The following is a 22,749-nucleotide window of genomic DNA, read 5'->3' on the forward strand; positions in this document are numbered from 1 at the left end:
AGAAAAAAGTTGAAATGTTGAGATTAAAAAGGAAAGGAAAAAGGAAGAAAAAAAAGAGAAAGAAAAGAAAGGGGGAAAAAAAAGGTCAAACATTTTTGGAAAAGCTCCAGGAGCCACTAGGGCGACGCTAAAGAGCTGACCCCTGAAATACACAAATACCTGTTGGCAATTTTTCATTTTATTTTCATGCCTATAACACGTGGCATGTTACTTCACATAGAAATTCAACTTAGCAGCACCATAATGGCTCACTCGTGCATTTTTACTGTAGTACAAAAGTTAAAATAAAAAACACATGACAGTTCTGTGTCAACATGATCCGCAGGTTTGTCGTGTTGCTGTTGTATTTTAGTTCTGCCTGGCACAACTTGCGCTGCTTTCACAGGGAGGGGTTTGCGCCGCCCCCACCGCCGGGTGGGGAGCAGAGCCGGCCGAGATGTCGTCCCAGCGCGGCACGGTGAAATTAAAAAATGTACAATTTAGGCAGGCAGGCAAACGCTGTGGCGGCGCTTCTCGCGCGCCGCCGAGCTCGGCTGCAGAGCAGCCCGCTGTTGCGACGCGGCAGCACATACACATGAATGGGAAAGCCGGCTGCGCTTCGCGCTTCTTTAAATGGGAATTCAAAATGAGTAAAAACGTCTGATCTGAAAGATTTTCCGCTTGCCATCGTCGCCATTTTATTGTTTGGTCGCGTGCAGCCACCGTCCACAAACCGCGAATCATAAGAAAATGTTGCGCACAGCGCCCCCACTGGCCAGGAGGTGAATCATTCAGAGGCTTCGCTTAATCCATATTGAATCAGGGCGGGGAGAATTGCGATGCATCGATTTTTGGATATCCCCCCCCCCAGTAATCCCTCACTATAACGCGGTTCACCTTTCACCGTCTCGCTGCTGCCCAGATTTGAATTGTGTTTTGCATTCTGATTGGCTAAACAGTCTCCCCGCTTCTACACTTCCTGTGTGTCAATAACGTTACAGTTTAATATGTACTGTACATGTACGTAAAAAAGACAAATTTAAGTTTGCAAATTTTCTCCAAAACCCATTATGTCTACAAAACGTTCTGCACCGATTCTCCCGCTCAAATCCAATCACTCGGGTGGGGGCGGTGCTGATCTCCGCAATAATTATTGTAAAAAAAATAAAGGTTACTACTTCACGGTTTTCACTTATCACAGGTTCTTTTTGGAATGTAACCCCCGCCGTAACCAGGTATTACTGTACACCTGCAAGAAGCCTTTTGATGCTCAATTTAGTGAAATCTCCGTGTTGGCAATCATGTGTCCTTGTTTCCTGCAGCCTTCCATAAACACTACCAACATCGACACCCTGCTGGTGGCCACAGACCAAACGGAGAGGATCGTAGAGCCTCCAGAGAACGTCCAGGAAAAGATTGCATTTATTTTTAATAACCTTTCTCAGTCCAACATGACACAAAAGGTAAGGAGAAACTTAAATGATTGTATCAGAAAGTTTTGAAATTTAAGGCGGCCTTTTTGCTTTTTGACACTGTTTTTTGCTTTTCAGGTTGAGGAGTTAAAAGAGACTGTAAAAGAAGAGTTTATGCCTTGGGTTTCTCAGTATCTGGTGATGAAACGTGTTAGCATTGAGCCCAACTTCCACAGTCTCTATTCCAACTTTTTGGACACCCTCAAAAACCCTGAGTTCGTCAAGATGGTTCTCAATGAAACATACAGGAATATCAAGGTAAAACTTAGGTTAGAAAGCTGTAAATTCACACTGTCAACACTTGTTTTTATTAGGGTTTATCTCAAATATTGGTGTGTTACACATAACCTTTTATTCTGAACAGTTATTTGTATTTTTCCTGCTTACCACAGTTGCTGTTCTACTGAAAAACGGATCATTTTTCAAGTGCTTGTGTCGTCTGTCTGCAGGTTCTTCTGACGTCGGACAAGGCAGCTGCTAATTTCTCTGACCGCTCCCTGCTGAAGAACCTGGGCCACTGGCTGGGGATGATTACACTGGCCAAAAACAAACCTATCCTTTACACAGTAAGAATGGTTTTCACATTTGTTGAGTTGCATGGGGGTGCTTATTAGGAATGGGAGATATTTTACCGTTCACGATAAACCGTCAAAAAAATTCCCCACGGTAAGAATTTGTCATCTCGCGGTAAAAACGATAAATTCCCATTGACGTTTTTGTGTAAAACTGATTTATGGTACGTAGGAAGAAAGGAAGGAAAGAAAGATATGAGTCTGAAAGAAAGTATTTTTTTTATCGTTATGGGAATAAATGCCAGAAATGATCATGATACATTTTTTTAGTCCATACCACCCAGCCCTAGTGCTTATGCTCTTGAATTGGCTGACGTGCATTTTTCTTTTTTGTCTTCCCAGGACTTGGAACTGAAATCTCTGCTACTAGAGGCGTACGTTAAAGGCCAGCAGGAACTGCTATACGTGGTGCCCTTTGTGGCCAAGGTTTTGGAGTCTAGTCTCCGGAGCACGGTGAGTAACAGACACATTTCCATGGTATTAGCACCGCACACACAATCTGCTACGTGATGTCCTTTTGGATTCCTATCCTAATCATTTAGTTTTGTTGATGCTGCAGGTTTTCAGGCCTCAGAATCCTTGGACCATGGCCATCATGAATGTTCTGGCTGAGCTGCATCAGGAGCATGACCTCAAGGTAACAGATTACTGTCCTGCTACTGCTGGATTAGTGTGATGTAGGGCCCCACTTATCGCTCTTTATCCAAATTGGTTTTGTTTTTCTCAGATATGGTTTGTACTGATGTTGCAGTGTTGACGTCTCTAGCATCTTAACTCTGTCAAAGACCTGAATAAAACTTGAACCTCCATTGGCCTTGGTGCTGTGACTGCAGTCACTTCAGAGAGTAGCCATTCTTAACCTTGTATAACTTTTTATGTATGTATATATATATATATATATATATATATATATATATATATATATATATATATATATATATATGTGTGTGTGTGTGTGTGTTTTTATTGGCAGACTGTTTCCACAATACAGAGCAAAACAGATGAACATACCTTTTTTTTTTTTTTTTTTTTTCCCTCCCTCCCCCCACAGTTATCATCATTAATTTTCCCTTGGGAATAGCTAAAAAATAAAATAAATAATAAAAATTAAGAAAATAATAAATAAATAAAAAGACAGTAATATAGTGACATAACAAAAAAGTAGTAGTGCAATGAATGTAAACTTAAATAAGAAAATAAAATGAAAACAAAATGGGTTATCTAGAGATTAATAATTAGTTCTTAGATTGATGATTAGCAATTCCAGTAATAGTCACAAGTTATACTAGTAAATACCTGAGTCAGAATGTTGTCATATATCACCCCCAGAGTTATAAACCAATGTATTAGTAATTAGGCTTTTACTATTCTTAGGGATAGAAAAACAAAGACATCAGCTCAGTCCTTTGGAAATACTCTCAAATGTTCCAAATCAGTAATAAATGGTTGCCAGCTGGAGAAGAACCTTTCTAATGAACCTCTGGTATAACATTGGTGAAATTAACTGGGTCATGGTGAAAAGTAGCTTTTTATTAATTGTTGTTTTTTTTTCTTGCTGTAGTTGAACTTGAAGTTTGAGATTGAAGTTCTGTGTAAGAACTTGTCTCTGGACATCAACGATCTGAAGCCAGGAACGCTCCTGAAGGACAAGGACAAGCTGAAGAGCCTGGAGGAGCAGTTGTCTGCACCAAAGAAAGAGGCCAAGCCTCCCGAAGAGATGCTGCCAGTCTCCACTACAGGTGTGTTCCTTTTTCTTTTTTCTCCAACACTTTTAGAGGGAAAAAAACCAGACAATGATGTGCAGTTAAGAGCTACGGATATGACTCGGCAGTGAAGGGTTTCGGGGGTTACTTATAAAATTCTGTCATTTTCTAGATTACAGAATTCTACTCTGTACTGTCATGTAAAGGTTCATTTATACAAAACTGAGACGAACAAAGTAATCTGTCTGCATCCTGCGTTGATTTGGTCCTGTCTTTTGGAGTCTGGATATTATGGATGAAACGGACTGAAGCCACTGAGTCATGGGGGCAGTATTGAACATAGTGACTCAATCGTCAACCAAACACTTGTTAATGAAACAGAAGAAAATGAAGCCTTTGGGACTCGTCACGGCCACAGGTGTTCTACAGGACTGTCTCAGAAAATTAGAATATTGTGATTTTCTGTAATGCAATTACAAAAACAAAAATGTCATACATTCTGGATTAATTACAAATCAACTGAAATATTGCAAGCCTTTTATTATTTTAATATTGCTGATCATGGCTTACAGCAGTGGTTCCCAAACTTTTTTTGTCAGGCCCCCCTTTTGTACGTAATAGAATTTTCGAGCCCCCCCCCCCCGACCCCAACACAGACACACATCTTTTGCATTCAAATCCGACTGCAATTTATTTCATATATTGAACATTTGTGCGAAAAAACTGTCCATCTCTGTAAAAATAGATTTTCAACCTGACCAGCTCCCAGAGATTGAAACAACAATACAAACAGGAGCCAAAATCTGAACATTTGCTCTACAAAAATTACACCTTTAATCCCCACATGTTTTCAGCTTGTTTCATGTGTGCAACACATTTCTTTTTTTTCCTTTTTACTGTACAATACAGTATGTATTACTTTCAACATATTTTTTTCCAAAAATAACCAGCTCCCTGAGGAAAAAAACCAGCAGCAACAGCTAAACAAATAACCAAACTTTCAACAATTGCTCTGAAAAAATGTCAGTTTTAATCCACACACCTTTTCAGTGAGTGGGGTGGGCTTGTTCATGTTACAGATCCCCTTATTTCCTGTCTCTCTCTCACTGCACATATGTATTGAAGGTATTAATCTACCTTCCAACCTCGCCCCTTTTAAAACGATAAAAGGCTTGCAATATTTCAGTTGATTTCTAATAAATCCAGAATGTATGACATTTTTGTTTTTTTGTAATTGCATTACAGAAAATAAAGAACTTTATTACAATATTCTAATTTTCTGAGACCGTCCTGTTTAGTGTCCTCTCCACCTGAGGAGGTGGTTCATGGTGGACCTGCAAAAATAGTTAAACATTTTGTCACCAATTTGGGTAAAAAAAGTGAAAGAATTCAACATTTATGTACTGAATTTGGTTCGTATGGTACACCACCACTGTTTACGCTGCTGTTTTTGTTTCCTCCTCCGACGTAAATCAAAGGAGTTGAAGGAGTTGACGGTTCTCTAATGCCTCCCCAGTCACTAGCTGTATACATTTATTATTATTATTATTATTATGTATAGCACATTGGTCATTGATATCTCTGTTTTAAATGTGCTTTATAATTTTTACTTACCAACTAATGAACTATATGTAGATGTATATAGACGTATTTGTTTATGGAAAATGTTTTTTGCTTAAATTAAGAGCAAATAGTTGCTGTTTGTTAAGTGGTCACTCATCACTGCCCCCTGGTGGACGTGATACTAAACAACCGTAAAACGCTTATCACATCCAGAAGCATGAAGGGCAGTGATGGAAACATTTAGAAGGGACTGATATACAGATGTACCAAAGTGGAGTATAAATGGACCTTGAGAAGAGATGTTTTGGTTTTTGTGAAACACTGTAAACTGTTTAACATTGTTTGTCCTACTTTTCATTTTAATGAATTTACTGCTTTTTGACCAACAGAAAGCTTTTTTCCTTTTTCAGCGCCCCCCTCGACCCCGGCTGCTACCACCACCACCTGCACAACCACGGGGCCGCCCACCCCCCAGTTCAGCTACCACGACATCAACGTGTACGCCCTGGCCGGCCTGGCTCCACACATCAATATAAACGTCAACGTAAGTACCAACCACTGCACACGTCGCATCTACACAGGCATTTTACACAAAACATGAAGAGTTTCCAGTGTTTTCACTTTCTCTGGTGCTTATTCAAGAATATAAATATATATATATCGTGTTTTCTGGACTATAAGCCGCACCTGCATACAAGCCGCATCCGCTCTATTAAAAAAAAAAAAAAAAAAAAGAAGATATGCAAGCCGCTTTATCAATTTATCTGTTTTGAAATCTGCTTCTACCTACTTCTATCTGCTAAAGAAATAGCGTATTCTTCTTTGCATTTATTTTGTCTTAGTTTTGATTCTAATTCCGGTTAGAGCGCCCCGAGCGGTGGAAGAAAAATCCACAGAATAGCTGCACCTTTGTATAAGCCGCATGGTTGAAAACCTATGAAAAAAGTAGCGGCTTATAGTCCAGAAAATACAGTATTATATAATAATCTCTTGGAGGCGATTGATCAGAGTGTTGTCTGTTTTTTAAGATGCATGCAATAGTCATCATTATCCATACCTTCCTCTCCTCCCCAGATCCCGCTGCTGCAGGCTCATCCCCAGCTGAAACAGTGTGTGAGGCAGCCGGTGGAGAGGGCGGTGCAGGAGCTGGTGCACCCCGTGGTGGACCGCTCCATCAAGATCGCCATGACCACCTGCGAGCAGATCATCAGGAAGGACTTTGCCCTGGACTCAGAAGAGTCCCGCATGCGGGTGGCCGCCCACCACATGATGAGGAATCTGACCGCCGGCATGGCCATGATCACCTGCAGAGAGCCGCTGCTCATGAGCATCGCCACCAACCTGAAGAGCAGCTTCGCCGCTGCGCTCAGGGTGAGAGGGAGGACACGAGGACACACGGCTGCTATATTAACCCTGGGGCTGTCTAGGGGGGAGGAAAGGAGGGGGGAGAAAGAAGGAATGAAGGGAGAAAGGAAGGGAATAAAGAAGGTAGGAAAGAAGGGAAGGAAGGAGGAAAGAAGGGAGAAAGGAAGGGAATAAAGAAGGTAGGAAAGAAGGGAAGGAAGAAGGAAGGAGGAAGGGAAAAAGAAGGGAGGAAGGAGGAAGGGAAAAAGAAGGAAGGAGGGAAGGGAGGCAAGGAAGCAAGGGAGAAAATAAGGGAGGGAAAAAAGAAGGAAGGAAGGGAGTAAAAAAGGAAGGAGAGAGCAGGAGGAAAGGACCCAAAGACAGCACAAGGGTTAATAATGTAACTACAACAGTAATCACAAGAATCATATGGTTGATGACATGTCCCCCTCCCCCTCCTCCCTCAGGCTCCAACCCCCCAGCAGAGAGAGATGATGGAAGAGGCAGCAGCCAGGATCGCTCAGGACAACTGTGAACTGGCTTGTTGCTTCATTCAGAAAACAGCCGTGGAAAAGGCCGGCCCTGAGATGGACAAGAGACTAGCCACGGTGAGGTTATTAACTGCTGCACCTCATATACCCGCAATCCAAATCTGAGTCCAATACATGAACCCGGAGCGGCATGAAACCTCCCCTCTGGACGGCACTACAGAGCACAGGACACTAAAACCTCCAGACACAGAGACAGTTTCTGATGAACTGTCATCACTCAGAGTAATCAATCATATGCTGGAACACCTTTCAATAACCATGTCTACTAGGGCTGAACGATTAATTGCATTTGCGATAATATCGCGACGTGGTAAAACAAGATTTTCTAACCGCAAAGGCGGCGATTTGACCAGTCACGTGATCTGGTAACGTTGCCGGCAGGGAGAAAAAGTCAACAGTGCTGCGTGTCCGCGTGTAACCTAAATCTACCATGGCCTCAGCGTTAGGGCTCGGCCAGGCAGGGCTTTATAAATATATGGGCTTTATAAATGTATTAAATATATGAGCGCGGAGTCGGCGTGGCGAGGAGCTGCGTGGCGACAAGCACGAGCCGGGCACGCGCCGGCGGACAGTGGAGTCGCGCTGTGAAGCCTGAATTATGGTTCCTACGGCGTAGGCTCTGCGTCGATTTAACGTGGAACCATAAATCGGCCTTAAACCACCTTCAGCTCATCAGGAGGAGAGGTTAAAGGTTAAACAGCGGGGCTGCCAGTTGTTCATTGCTGGTTCGTTTTGTTAACTCTGAGCTTTGTTGGTTTGTTTGTTAGTTTGCTGGTGGGTTTTTTTCTCTCTGTGATTTTTAAGTTATTTATGAAGAATTTCTGAGTTTCCTGTGAGGAAGGTTTTTTGTTCCCTGTGGTAGTTTTTCTGTGTTTTTCTATTAAACTACGCCTCGTTTTGGCTAAAGTTTAACCCGGTTTGGTGTCGTGTGATTGGGTTCAGAGAGAACGACCCATAACACTCGTGTGTACAGACGTGTGTAGACGTGTTAAAGAAGTTGTTTTCTTTATTGTTGTAATCTGTACTTTAAATAAATCTGACATTGTTTATTATAAAACAGACTGATTTATTGCTTGTGTAGTTGAAAAATACATGAGAACAGGACCTTGAAAAAATAATCGCATATTAAATCGCAATATTGAGGAAAAAAATTGCAATTAGATTATTTGCAAAAATCGTTCAGCCCTAATGTCTACCTCCAACTGCTGCACCTTTCACTTTTTTAAAATTGCATATATGTTAATAAAAGCTGTCATTTGCCTATTTACTGTACAGTGAGCGAAAATAACAGTCTAATAATTCCATGTCTTGTCTGACTTGACCAAATAAACACGATTCTGATTCTGACAAGAAGGTGATCCTCTTAATAAACAGATGGGCTGCTGTGATTCATAGGATTTACAGATAGTGCAGTTTTCCCTTCTATCAAAAGTAGGAAATACCATGTTAAAAACTACCATGTTGCTCTGGTCTGGACTGTAGGAGTTTGAGCTGAGGAAGCACGCACGCCAGGAGGGACGCCGCTACTGTGACCCCGTTGTCCTGACCTACCAGGCTGAACGCATGCCGGAGCAGATCAGACTGAAGGTAAGATACTCGATCATGCTAAGAACAATTGTAGCGTAAATGAAGCTCGGACCTCCGAGAGATTATTTGGAGCAACCTTTTTTCTTTATCTGCAACCCTGGGCTTTGCTCCGTATTGAAGTGCATGTTTGTGTTCTGCAGGTGGGAGGAGTGGACCCAAAGCAGCTGGCCGTGTACGAGGAGTTTGCCAGAAACATTCCAGGTTTCCTGCCCAGCAACGATCTCTCTCAGCCCACCGGCTTCATGGCCCAACCCATGAAGGTGCATTGATTTCCTGTGACACACTTACAACTAGATTTGAACCAAACTGGAGAACCATATTATTATTTTAGTCTGTAGTCTCATCAACTATAATAAAACTATGTTTCAATTTAAATATTGTTCAGGTATTTTAGTTGGAATAGTTTGTAATTGAGCCTTTTGTTCCCCGTGTTTCTCAGCAACAGGCCTGGGCCACTGATGACGTGGCTCAGATTTATGACAAGTGCATGGCGGACCTGGAGCAGCATCTCCACGCCATCCCCCCGGCCCTGGCCATGAACCCGCTCACCCAGGCCCTGCGCAGCCTGCTGGAGGCCGTCGCTCTGGCCCGCAACTCCAGGGACGGGATCGCAGCACTCGGCCTTCTGCAGAAGGTAGGGCTCTTAGCTCTCACGTAGGGCAGGGCCATACGGCCTTTTATTAATTTCTCTATTTTTAGGCCATGTCATGATACACAATATATCGATATATCTCCATATTTTGCCTTAGCCTTGAATTAACACTTTGATGCATACAATCGCACCAGTATGATGATTCTATATGTCTACATTAAAACATTCTTGTTCATACTGCATTAATATATGCTCATTTTAAACTTTCATGCAAAAAGGGGGAATAAGTCAAATTTACCAAAACTGTATTTATTAAACAGTTACTAAGCAGTGAGTGGCACAAACATAAAAAGTGTCATTTAAGAACAGAAAGTGCACGTTGCATCTCTGACTCCCCGTCTGAAGAACATCTGCTAAGAACATGTTCTGGTCCCGGTTTTACCTGCTTTCACCAGGATGAGCTGCTCTGAGCAGGAGGAGCCTTTAGACCTTTATATGAAGACTAATTGTAGGTGTTGGGACTGCAATGTTTCATCCTCTCCTCCTTTACTTTGCATCACTTTCACTTACTTTTAAAAATATGACGTCATATAGTCTTGTTTGACTTTGTTTCGATGATAGTGATTGATTTCATGTGGCCACATTTAAGCACACTAGGCGACGTTTCTCAGCTATGGAAGAGAAAAGCCTGAATTTTGGTTCCGCGACGCAGAACCTACGCCGTAGGGTACAGCGTAACCTACGGCGTAAAGCAAACGTATACTTGAATATTCACGATAGTAATTTTGTACATGGCACAGAGTAGAAGCTGAGATACCTGGACTATACTGGATATATCTCCCAGCCCTAGGTTCACTGGTCTGGTTGGGACGGTGGGTGTTTAACTGGAGCGGGCCAGGGAGCTCCAGCCGTGACTGAGTTGTGTCTGTTTGTCCAGGCGGTGGAAGGACTCCTGGACGCCACCAGTGGAGCTGACGCCGACCTGCTGCTGCGCTACCGGGAGTGCCACCTGCTGGTGCTGAAAGCCCTGCAGGACGGACGGGCCTACGGACCTCAGTGGTGCAACAAGCAGATCACCAGGTGAGGACACACTCGGCTTTCTAGAGACCATAGTTGAGATATTATGGACTCAATAACTCTGTTTTTTTATTTTTAAAGACACTTAACCCTTGTGTTGTCCTCGGGTCAAAATGACCCAATTCCTCCCAATTCTTCCTCCTTCCCTCCTTTGTACTTTTTTCTTCCTCCCTCCCTCCCTTCCTTCTTTTCTCCCTTATATTCTTCTTTCATTTGTCTCCATCCTTCCTTCTCCTCTTCTTTCCTTCCTTCCCTTCTTTTCTTCCTTCTTTCCTTCCTTTCTCCCTCATTTCTTCCTTTCCTGCCTTCCTATTTTTTCTTCTTACCTCCCTCCCTCCTTTTCTCCCTTCCTTCATTCGTTCCTTCTTGTCTCCATCCTTCCTTCTTCTCTTCCTTCCCTTTTTTCTCCCTTCCTTCTTCCCTTCCTCCCTTCCTTCTTTCCTCCCTTCCCCCCTTCCTTGACCCGAAGACAGAACAAGGGTTAATGAAGCTTGACAAATGGCAACTAGCAAGTAACTTTATTAGTATTTAACTTGGATGAACTGCTGTTCTGCCTGCAGGTGTCTGATTGAATGCCGTGATGAATACAAATACAACGTAGAGGCCGTGGAGCTTCTGATCAGGAATCATCTGGTTAACATGCAGCAGTACGACCTCCACCTGGCACAGGTAGATACCTGGACCCTTTATTTAGCAGGGATTTATTTGTTTTCTTGTTTGCTATGTTGTCTTGTATTTGTTCAGTAACTAATATCCTTATTGTATTCTTTATTTCAAATAAAGAACATGTTAGGTGTACAGCTGCTTGTCAGAGATACAGTACAACTTAAACTGTCCTCATTTTCCTTCTTTCTTTTCTTTCCCCCTATCTTTCCAGTCAATGGAGAACGGTTTGCACTACATGGCCGTAGCGTTTGCCATGCAGTTGGTGAAGCTGCTGCTGGTGGACGAGCGCAGCGTGAGCCACGTCACCGAGGCCGACCTCTTCCACACCATCGAGACTTTAATGAGAACCTGTGCACACTCCAGAGCCAACGCTCCAGAGGGGTAAAGAAACACTACCATTAGTAGAATTTATTAAAGGATCGCCCCTTGAGATGTAACATCCCATTTTCAAGGGGGTCCCATAAAGCATACAACATTACAATGAATTACAGTACAGACATACATGACATAAAAAAAACCCTCCCACACACAACCCCTACCACATAAGTCTAGTTACAAAGTAGAGTAATTGAATAACCGACATAACAGAGAGAAAAGAAAAATAAATAAATAAAATAAATAGAAAAAGGACAAAAAAATACATAAATGAATTGAAAACATAGGTAATTTGTTTTAAGATGAGAATATAATGACAACTTAAAACAATGAAAGAGGTAATAGAATGCAAAAAGAGAGGAAGATTATTCCAATCTGATGGAGCTTTAAAATAAAATGATCTTTTACCAACCGCTTTTGAAATTCTAGGAACAAAGAAAAAAGGAAAATTCATATGTCTGAGTGAGTATGGAGAGTTATATGGAGTCATAAGTTCTTTTAAATATGGAGGAAAATAAACACATTTAAAAAGGAAGTGAAGCCAGTGAAACTGCCGTCTAGATTTGGGTTGAAACCAGTTCAATGAATCAAACATAAAACAATGATGTTCTGAAAGGACAACGTAACACAAATCTACATCATGAATTAAATAATACAGTCAGAGGTTTAAGAGGGGTATCTGGTAGGGGTGTAACGGTACACACAAGTCACGGTTCGGTACGTACCTCTGTTTAGGGGTCACGGTTCAGTACGGGTTCGGTACAACGGGAAAAAAAATACAAAAAGTCCCAAATGTATAAGACGAGTTTTTTCTTCCTTTATTTTGATCATAGCATTTGAAAGTTAAAGTTTGTTCAATTGGCTACAAAACTAAAAAGCATCTCTTATTAAAGTGTAAAATAAATAGAATAAAACATTTAACTTGTGCATTAGTGTTTTTAATTTTACCACGGACTGGTTTATGTGAGCGCGGGATGGGACATTATAACGAGGCTCGAGCACTTTTCATAAATACTTGAGCCCGGGCTCCTCTACTGCTGCATATGGGCAGAGCCGTCTGGGGGCGGAGCATTCTCCATGGGCCTTATGATAGTCATTTTAACGTTCAACAACACCTCATCCTACCCGCTTTCAGAAACATCGTGGGTCAGAATTACCAAACAGATCCAGGGAGGAAACAGAGACGGATGAAATCAGTTTTATTTTTTTCCCATTTATGAGAATTTGTTTTTTTTAGCATTAGCTGTCAGATGTTTATTACCTAGAAATAAAAGCTGTATTAACAGCTAGTTTGTCATGTAGCCAGTACATCGCTATACTAATCAACTATAACTTGAACCTTAAATGTAAATATGTTGCATTGTTGATTGAGGAAACTTTGATCATCCACACAACTTAAACCACCAGGTTTAGGCCCAATCCCAATACACCCCCTACTTTCCTCCACTAGCCTAAAAGAAGGGACAGATTTTAGGGCACTTGAAATCTTCCCAGGTCTGTCCCAATACTCCCCCTACTCCTACTTTCAGCACCACCACTAAAATCAGGAAGCTGAGAGCCAGAAGCTGTTTTAATTTCAGCTGTAGCGCTGTTAATATGCCACTTTATTAAGTTTTAATATTTTTTCAGGCGTAAAAGTAACCGTTAAGATCCCCAACCTGGGCTCAGTTTATCCAAATAACACCTGTTAAGAAATTTGAGCCGATGTTTTCGGGGGATGAAAAGAACCGTCGGCTCGGGAGCTGATTTATGGTTCCGCGTTACACCAACGCAGAGCGTACGGCGTAGGGTACGGTGCGCGTCGCCGCATAACCTACGCCGTAGGTTCTGCGTTGGTGTAACGCTGAACTAGGGCTGTTCGATTTTGCCCAAAAATAAAATCTCGATTTTTTTTTTTTCTCTCAAAATCCGATTTTCGATTACGATTATTTGGTGAATTGACAAAAGGCAAAGAAATTATTTCAAATAGTGTTTTTTTATTGAACATTTGCCCCATTGGGCTTTAAGTGCAAACTTTGCTCTTATTAAACCAAAAATGAATGAATAAAGTGCAAAACTCTGTAAAATAAGTTGAAAAAAGTTTTAAAAATCTCTGAGAAAAAAAATCTGCAAATCAGCACTTGCAAACATACAGTAAGTTATATTTCCAATTAAATAAAACAAGACATTTTCTAATGAAACTAAACTGGGTCTTTGTATGCTAAATAATAATCAACCCATGAAGGAGGTAGAGGTGTGTAATGTTAGTCATTACATTTGCTATTCACATTTGCAAGTTTTTTGCAAGGAACACGAGCCGGTCTACGGCATCTGGCTTGAGGGATGCCCGGTGGCATGTTACAACGCCCCCTCCTACACTAAAGAGCCTCTCTCATGGGGCACTTGTCGCAGGTATTGAGAGGTATTTCCATCAATCATTAATATGTGTGCAGACAAGGTAAAAAAAAAAAAAAAGGGAAAAATCGATTTTACGAGTTTCAGGTTTTAACATCGTTCTAATTACATAATCGCGATTACGATTTTAAATCGATTAATCGAACAGCCCTACGCTGAACCATAAATCAGCCTTTATTCTGGCGAGGTTTGAAAAAGACGTCGCAACAACGGGCAAGCGAGTGATTATATACATTCACTGAGTGAATATTATGAAAGTAAAATATATATTTCTCGCTAGAAATGTAATCAAAACGCATTTTTATGCAGAAACTAACTCAAAATATTGATTTTATTCACTAAAAAATAAATGTCCGCCATGTTTTTTTTTTTTTTTTGGATTCAGTCCGCAAATGACGACGAAAAGCATTCTGGGAAATTTTTCTGGCCCTAGATCAACTAGTGAGGATCTGAAATCCCTCGATCCGTAGGGACAGATTCATAGCCACTACACTAGTTTTTCTCCACTACCCCTAGGTGAAAAGAGGAATTGGGAACCACTACCCTCACGGGAACACGCAGAATTTAGGGGTAGGGATGAAAAGTAGGAGTAGGGGGGGATTGGACTGGGCCTGAGTTTGTGTCTCTGATTACTTCCCTCTCTGTCCACCGCTCAACTCTGTCTCTACCATGTGTTTGGATGCAACTCTGTTTCTGCAACTGATTAAACATGATTGATCTCCTTTCCTCCAGGCTTCCCCAGCTGATGGACGTCGTGCGCTCCAACTATGAAGCCATGATCGACCGTGCCCACGGCGGGCCTAACTTCATGATGCACTCTGGGATCTCCCAGGCCTCGGAGTACGACGACCCCCCCGGCCTGAGGGAGAAAGCCGAGTACCTGCTGAGAGAATGGGTCAACCTGTACCACTCAGCCGCCGCCGGCAGGGACAGCACCAAGGCCTTCTCTGCTTTTGTCGGACAGGTTAACACTTATTTACCATTTAAGTCAAAGACAAATTAGATAAAGTACGGTATTTTCTGGACTATAAGCCGCTACTTTTTTCATAAGTTTTCAACCATGCAGCTTATACAAAGGTGCAGCTATTCTGTGGATTTTTCTTCCACCGCTCTGGGCGCTCTAACCGGAATTAGAATCAAAACAAAGACAAAATAAATGCAAAGAAGAATACGCTATTTCTCGTAGAAGCAGATTTCAAACAGATAAATAAATAGCGGTTATTTTCTCTTGGTTCTGTCCGGTTTTAATCAGCAAAGTTGCTGCCGTGTTAACCCTTGTGCTGTCTTTGGGTCAAGGGAGAAAATAAGGAATGAAGGAAATAAGGAAGAAAGAAGGAAGTAGGAAAGGGAGTAAGGGAGAAAAGATGGAAGGAAGGAAGGAAAAGCAAAGAAGGTAATAAAGGAACGAATGACGAAAGGGATGTAGGAAGAAAAAGGAGTAAAGGAGGGTAAAAAAGGAGGAAAAGAGGAAAGGAAGAAAGAAGAGAGAGCATGGCAGGAGGAAAGAAGGATAGAAGAATTGAGTCATTTTGACCCAAAGACAGTACAAGGGTTAAAAGACACTGTTAGGAAAGGATCTATTTAGGTACAAACATGTACATCATTTGCAGTTCAAAATCCTTCTGTACATGTAGTAAATGTCTAATCTAACAACATAAATATCTGCGGCTTGTATGCAGGTGCAGCTTATAGTCCAGAAAATACGGTATTTAGATGACGTTCCTCACGTCTCCCCTCTTTCCTCTTTCCATCTCTCCATTCAGATGCATCAGCAGGGCATCCTGAAGACGGACGATCTGATCACGCGGTTCTTCCGTCTGTGCACAGAGATGTGCGTGGAGATCAGTTACCGGGCCCAGGCGGAGCAGCAGCACAACCCAGCGGCCAGCGTGGCCATCATCAGAGCCAAGTGTTACCACAACCTGGACGCCTTTGTGAGACTCATAGCGCTGCTGGTGAAACACTCTGGAGAAGCCACCAACACGGTGACCAAAATTAACCTTCTCAACAAGGTACACACCACTGGGGGGAGGAGTCACAGCTTACACGTATCAAACATGAGACATGATGATGATGATCTGGGAAACTCTTAATTCTAGGGCTGCAACTAACCACTATTTTAATAGTCCACTAGTCACCGACTATTAAAACGATTAGTCGACTAATCGGATAATTAGTAATTTTTTAAAAATTTAGTATGAGGTTGCTTTAATTATGTGGCAAATGATGATAAACACCAGAAAGATGAACTAGAGCCCTGATATAGCGGGACTGTTTTCTTCATCCTGCTCCCGCAAAACTCTGAGAATTCATGCCTGCACGGCGCACAATAATAGAGATGCATTGATTTAGTGTCTTCTCCTGTCCCGCAAGAGAAATGTCCAGACAAATCTATCTGATTTAATGTTAACATGATCATTGTGGAGTTTGATGGAGGAGACTGAAAGTTAGATGCAAATCCATCATTGTCATCACAAGCTTTTTCACCTTTCACGCTGCATCAGTTATGTGATTGAGGTTATAGCAACGAGAGTAGCTGTGAGTGGCAGAAAATAATACTAATAAATAACATGAAATAAAGTTAATGAATAAAACGAATTCATTTAACAAATGAAAATAGTCTTAATATCTTACCAAGGCGAGTCCGTTTCGTTCAGCACTCCGACGTGCTTTCTCTTCAAATGCATTACCAACGCCGGCTTTTCAAACCTTGCAAGTCATCTTTTTAGCCTTAAATGCTCCCAAACTTTTGAAGTTTAATTACCTGCAGCTGCAGAGACGCTATTGTGCGGCTCAACTCTTGGCAGAGGTTGTATTGAAGTGAGACGCCTCACTCCGTTGGAAAAACACGTCTGGCGACAATTGTCCACAATGGAATTCATTGTCGACAATTCTGATTATGGATTTTTGTCGACAACGTGGACGAATCGTTGCAGCCCTAGTTAATTCTAGCTTGATCTTGGTTTAGTAACTCAGCAGTGGTGACGATGATGGACAATGTTAATGTAAAATGAAAGAGATGATTCTGGTTTTTCTGATCTTGATTGACTGCGTTTACATGGGAAGTTTAATTCCTCTTTAATTCAGAATTAAAATTATATCCGATTTAAAATGAGTAAAAATTACCATGTGAACACCTAATTCCCAATAAAAATGTCCATTCCGAATTAAACTTAATTCCGAAGTAAGTGGCTGGTTTATTCTGATTTTAAATCCGAGTAAAATAATTCCAGATCATGTTTACACTCATTCCTCTTTAAATTAACTCCGGTCTTTCTTTCTGCTCGTTCTCTCGCCCGTCTGTCTCCATGACACTTATATTCCACTGGGCTGGTTTTCCAAACAAAGTTTCAAGATGCAGCAGCAGTAAACGCTGGTCAAGAGCAGAGACCATTTATTTAATAAATAGAAATATTTAAAAGAACAGATGGAAGCAGGAAACTTGTGAGCTTTTCAAAGTTGTAGCGGCTAAGTTAGTTTTTCTTCCGGTAGTTTAACTTCCGGTCCCCCCCCCTATCCAATCAGAACCTTCCCAACCCCCAGACCTGGAGAGGAATTGGAGAAAGACCATCAAACGTGTTTTCCATGTAAACCTCAATTCAGAATTACTATTTCCATGTAAACTTGAAGGAAGATAATTTAATTCTGAATAATGAATTCTGAAGGAAAACCCTCCTGTAACCGTGTCCACCGTGTCGTCCTTCCCTCCAGGTGCTGGGTATCGTAGTCGGCGTGTTGATCCAGGACCACGACGTCCGTCAGACAGAGTTCCAGCAGCTTCCGTATCACCGTATTTTCATCATGCTGCTTTTGGAGCTCAACGCACCCGAACACGTCCTGGAGACCATTAACTTCCAGACGCTCACTGCCTTCTGGTAAGAACTCTCCACCCCCAGCCCGGAGAGAATGATGTCTAATAGTTCTAGAAACGTCCTGAACATCAATATGTTTATCAATAAGATGGTGGAAAGTCTATCTAATAACCCAGTCAGGAACTGGTTAATAATATGTTCATCAATAAGATGGTTGCACTTATTTAGGAGTTAATGTTTTTCTCTGATCTGCAGCAACACCTTTCACATCCTGAGACCCACCAAAGCCCCGGGCTTCGTGTACGCCTGGCTGGAACTCATCTCCCATCGCATCTTCATAGCCAGGATGCTGGCACACACACCGCAGCAGAAGGTACTCACTCAGTCTCACCATGCTCATTATGATGTTCAAATGTCATTTGTTGAAAGAAATTGTTGCGCTGGTAATGTTTTTTTTTTTTTTTTTTTTCCCTGTTGCTGCTGTTCTTTTAAATATGTCTTTTATTTTGCAGGGTTGGCCCATGTACGCACAGCTGCTGATCGATCTCTTCAAGTACCTTGCACCCTTCCTGAGGAATGTAGAGCTCAACAAACCTATGCAAATTCTCTACAAGGTGTGTGCTCTTTTAGGGCTGAAACGATTCCTCGAATAATTTGAGTAATTCGATTACAAAAAATGATGGAGGAATTTTATATATATATGTATGTATGTGTGCTCAGCCAGTCTGCAATGGCCCAGACGGGAGACACATGTAGTTCAGTGCTTAACTTTTATTTTCAATCCACTCTATATTCTTCTGGTCCGTTCTCCGATATGTTCCCCCTCTAACCCAGTACATACATAGGTTCCTCTAAACATCTGTTCCCACTACAGTTTTAACTAAAAGAAAAGGCAGAAAATGTCAGAAAAATAAAAATGTAATAAAGCTAACGGGGTAGTTTTTAATTTTTAGCTCTGCAGTCATTCACGGATAAAACAAGCAGCACTGGTGCCTAATGTGCTCCAATACAGCAGGTCTCATGATTTTATTTTGAACACTGCCAAAACTCAAAATCTTATCAAGACTTTAACTTAAAACTTAACTAGAACTTAAAATGTGCTTGACACAAATGAAAGTTCAATTGAAACACGTGGGAAAAACACCTAACCTTTTAAGTGATGTGTGTTATCAGGTGTAATGGCATTTTTAGGTTAGAAATAAGAACATTTCTTGGTAAGACCCTTAGTTTTTTGAGTGAAGGCAGTGAATTTGGTCGACTGGTGTAAGTTCAGGGTTTTTAAATGCACAGCCATGAACCTACTGTATTATATAATTTAGTCTTAGTGATGTCAATTAACATCTTATGTATATTTATAATTGCTCTTTAACTAAACAAAAATATGTTTTATCCGATTACTCGATGGAATTTTCAGTAGAATACTCGATTACTAAAATATTGGATAGCTGCAGCCCTTATTTTAAACTTTGACACACCCCCCCCCCCTTCTGGTGTGAAATAAAACGTTCCTATCATTGTTTTTTCTTGTGTGTTAAGGGGACTCTGCGGGTGCTCCTGGTCCTTCTGCACGACTTCCCAGAATTCCTGTGCGACTACCACTACGGCTTCTGTGACGTCATCCCGCCCAACTGCATCCAGCTGCGCAACCTCATCCTCAGTGCCTTCCCGCGCAACATGAGGCTCCCCGACCCCTTCACGCCCAACCTGAAGGTGAACAATTCTTTACTTGTAAAAAGACAACAATTAAAAGAGAAGATAAGAAAACAAAACAAACAAATAGAGAATTTCTTCCTTTAACGTTTAATATCTTGATTTACAAAACTTTCCTGTTCAGGAAGGCTTTCCCTGGTCTTTCTTAGATGTTTTTTACTATTTTTATGCTTTTTTTACTTCTCGTCTTTTATGTGCCCTGACTTTCCCTTGTTTATGTAATGCACTTTGAGATTACACATGAAAAGTGCTATACAAATAAAATTTATTATTATTATTATTATTACATGGGCAAAAAGGAGTAGGAAGAAGTGTAAACTTATTTAATCCTACCCACTAATCATTTGTTAAGAAGTATTTATAAGAACTAACTATACTATAATTATACACACATACATATACCGTATTTTCGCGACCATATGGCGCACTGTGTGGAAAGGCGCACCCTCAGTTTTGTGTGTCATTTTTGGTTTTAAAACACACATATGGCGCACCGACCCAAAAGGCGCCGTCTAAGGAGACGGAGCTGCAGACACGCGCGCTGCAAAACACACACGCGCTAAAAATACAGCGGAAGCAAAACTTAGTTTGATATTTTGTTTCACTTTTCACATCAATCAAACCCTTCAAAGGTTCATATTCTGTTTCTGCATTAAAGAATTTTTAAAAACCACCGGGTTGCTGCACATAAACCTGTCTCAGCCACTGATCATCTCCTCATCCATCCAGCCCTTTTCATTTCACTCTGGCTGGAAAAGTCTCTTTAGGGAACGCTTTTCTTTTAAAAATCCCGACCGCGGCGGTCCCGGGTCCCGCTCCCCGTCTGCTCCCTCGCGCTGGACCGGGTCCGCTCCCCGTCTGCTCCTATAAGATCCTGTTTCTATAATACATCCATGGTCTGCTCCCCCGCGCTGGACCGGGACCCGGGTCCCGGGTCCCGCTCCGCCCCCCCCCCCCCCCCCCCCGCGCTGGTCCCGGGTCCCGCGTCCCGGGTCCCCCGCGCTGGACCCATTCACACACGCGCTGTCGGGGATCCGGTACCGGGTTGTAGCCTATCTGACAGGAGCTCCGTTAATTCAGCTGCGCCAGTCCGAATTTCCAGACCTGTCTCGGCTTCTTGATCATCATCCCTTCATCCAGCCCCCTCTTTTCATTCACCCTTATAATGACTCCGGCTGGAAATGTCTTATGCAAAGTTTTTCTTTTAAAAATCACCACAGTTTCTGTCCATCAGCTGCGCCAGGCCAGCGCCACATAAACCAGTAAGTGTGTGTCGCGTCGCGAACACACACGCGCATGTCGGGATCCGGTACCGGGTTTGTAACCGACAGATTTGGCTGCAAATTTCGGAGGGTGAAGCTGATCTGACCTGAGACAGACCCCAGAAATCCCTTCTCGTAAAGCGGCCAGGAACCAGGTGATCGGACCGCTTGGGGAACCAGGAAGTCGGCTGCAGCAGCGCCCATCACCGCGCTGCTCCAGCCGCTGCTTTAACCGGGGAAAGTCACCGGTTCCGACCGGCCAGGACCGCAGGAGCCCACATGGACTTGTAGCAGGGGCTCCCGGGGAAAGAGCACTGGATCTGCAGCGGGGATGCGGCGATCGGACCCCGCAAACCCACGGCAGGTGCTTCCTCGGTTCCCGACATGCAAAACACACGCGCTGCAGAACACACACACACAAGTGTGCTTATTTAAATAGAGCGGAGCAAAACTTAGTTTGATTGTATTTTATTTCACTTTACACATCAAGCAAATCCTTAAAAGTTTTCATCATCTGTTTCGCATTAAACAGCTCAGTGGAGTCTCATTCACGTCGCAACTCACGGGGGCTTCACCCGCCCCCTTCTCCCTTTACCGTTCTCATGGTGGCCGGCCTTACATTACCGTAATTCAGGTAATAGACACGGCGCACCGTTTCAAAAGGCGCCCGGCACATTTAAAAAAAAAAAAAAAAAAAAAAATGTGCGCCTTATGGTCGCGAAAATACGGTACACATAGTTGGATATTTCTATATATTTGTACACACATGCCCATATAAATATACTTATTCACACCATACTATCTCTGTATTAACTCCATCTGCTCTATATATATATATATATATATATATAATCATAATCTACACACACACACATACAGGACTGTATTGTGATTTTCTGTAATGCAATTACAAAAACAAAAATGTCATACATTCTGGATTCATTACAATCAACTGAAATATTGCAAGCCTTTTATTATTTTAATATTGCTGATTATGGTTTACAGCTTAAGAAAACTCAAATATTCTATCTCAAAAAATTTGAATATTCTGGGAATATTAATCTTAAACTGTAAGCCATAATCAGCAATATTAAAATAATAAAAGGCTTGCAATATTTCAGTTGATTTGTAATGAATCCAGAATGTATGACATTTTTGTTTTTTTAATTGCATTACAGAAAATAAAGAACTTTATCACAATATTCTAATTTTCTGAGACAGTCCTGTATACATATACACATACATAGCTGCCCATTTCTGTTCATAAATATAAACCAATCTACTCTAGTGTGGTTTAAACGAGTGCTCTAACACAACACATGTATTTGGAGTGTATTAGATGAATCATGTGTTAAATCCCCCCCCGTAGGTGGACATGCTGAGTGAGATCAACATCGCTCCCCGGATCCTCACCAACTTCACCGGGGTGATGCCGTCTCAGTTCAAGAAGGATCTGGACTCGTACCTGAAGACGCGCTCCCCCGTCACCTTCCTGTCTGAGCTGCGCAGCAACCTGCAGGTAGGACCAGTCCGTCTACCCCAGCACTCGGGTGCAAGGAAAACCAAGCCTGATGATTGTGTCTGAATGTTTGTCCTGCAGGTGTCAAATGAACCAGGAAACCGCTACAACATCCAGCTGATCAACGCTCTAGTTCTGTACGTGGGCACGCAGGCCATCGCTCACATCCACAACAAGGGCAGCACCCCCTCCATGAGCACCATCACCCACTCCGCACACATGGACATCTTCCAGAACCTGGCCGTGGACCTGGACACCGAGGGTGAGTGGGACAGAGGAGGCTGTAGGGGAGGCTGTAGGGGAGGCTGTAGGGGAGGCTGTAGGGGAGGCTGTAGGGGAGGCTGTAGGGGAGACTGTAGAGGAGGCTGTAGAGGAGACTGTAGGGGAGGCTGTAGGGGAGGCTGTAGGGGAGGCTGTAGGGGAGGCTGTAGGGGAGGCTGTAGAGGAGGCTGTAGGGGAGGCTGTAGGGGAGGCTGTAGGGGAGGCTGTAGGGGAGGCTGTAGGGGAGGCTGTAGGGGAGGCTGTAGGGGAGACTGTAGAGGAGGCTGTAGAGGAGACTGTAGGGGAGGCT

At 42.4% G+C, this 22,749-nt stretch overlaps 1 protein-coding gene across 6 annotated transcripts in view; it reads left to right on the forward strand.

Annotated features, from left to right (window-relative positions):
* The window catches only part of cnot1 (CCR4-NOT transcription complex, subunit 1), a 55,728-nt gene that overhangs the window by 26,003 nt on the left and 6,976 nt on the right, over positions 1-22,749 (forward strand). For 4 of the 6 annotated variants that reach the window (XM_061722323.1, XM_061722321.1, XM_061722324.1 and 1 more), the window contains exons 24-46: positions 1,302-1,442; positions 1,530-1,709; positions 1,901-2,017; positions 2,366-2,476; positions 2,583-2,660; positions 3,585-3,762; positions 5,700-5,833; positions 6,364-6,660; positions 7,101-7,241; positions 8,667-8,771; positions 8,912-9,031; positions 9,211-9,405; positions 10,301-10,443; positions 11,001-11,109; positions 11,318-11,487; positions 14,608-14,839; positions 15,639-15,887; positions 17,587-17,750; positions 17,943-18,060; positions 18,200-18,301; positions 19,224-19,397; positions 22,029-22,178; positions 22,260-22,440. In XM_061722323.1, the coding sequence (XP_061578307.1) occupies positions 1,302-1,442; positions 1,530-1,709; positions 1,901-2,017; positions 2,366-2,476; positions 2,583-2,660; positions 3,585-3,762; positions 5,700-5,833; positions 6,364-6,660; positions 7,101-7,241; positions 8,667-8,771; positions 8,912-9,031; positions 9,211-9,405; positions 10,301-10,443; positions 11,001-11,109; positions 11,318-11,487; positions 14,608-14,839; positions 15,639-15,887; positions 17,587-17,750; positions 17,943-18,060; positions 18,200-18,301; positions 19,224-19,397; positions 22,029-22,178; positions 22,260-22,440 (3,589 nt within the window). Of the gene's footprint in view, positions 1-1,301; positions 1,443-1,529; positions 1,710-1,900; positions 2,018-2,365; positions 2,477-2,582; positions 2,661-3,584; positions 3,763-5,678; positions 5,834-6,363; positions 6,661-7,100; positions 7,242-8,666; positions 8,772-8,911; positions 9,032-9,210; positions 9,406-10,300; positions 10,444-11,000; positions 11,110-11,317; positions 11,488-14,607; positions 14,840-15,638; positions 15,888-17,586; positions 17,751-17,942; positions 18,061-18,199; positions 18,302-19,223; positions 19,398-22,028; positions 22,179-22,259; positions 22,441-22,749 lie in introns of all 6 variants that reach the window. The other 2 variants (XM_061722319.1, XM_061722320.1) reach the window with 1 other exon arrangement.

This window comes from Cololabis saira, chromosome 5 (genome assembly GCF_033807715.1).
Source record: "Cololabis saira isolate AMF1-May2022 chromosome 5, fColSai1.1, whole genome shotgun sequence".
Taxonomy (NCBI): Eukaryota; Metazoa; Chordata; class Actinopteri; order Beloniformes; family Belonidae; genus Cololabis; species Cololabis saira.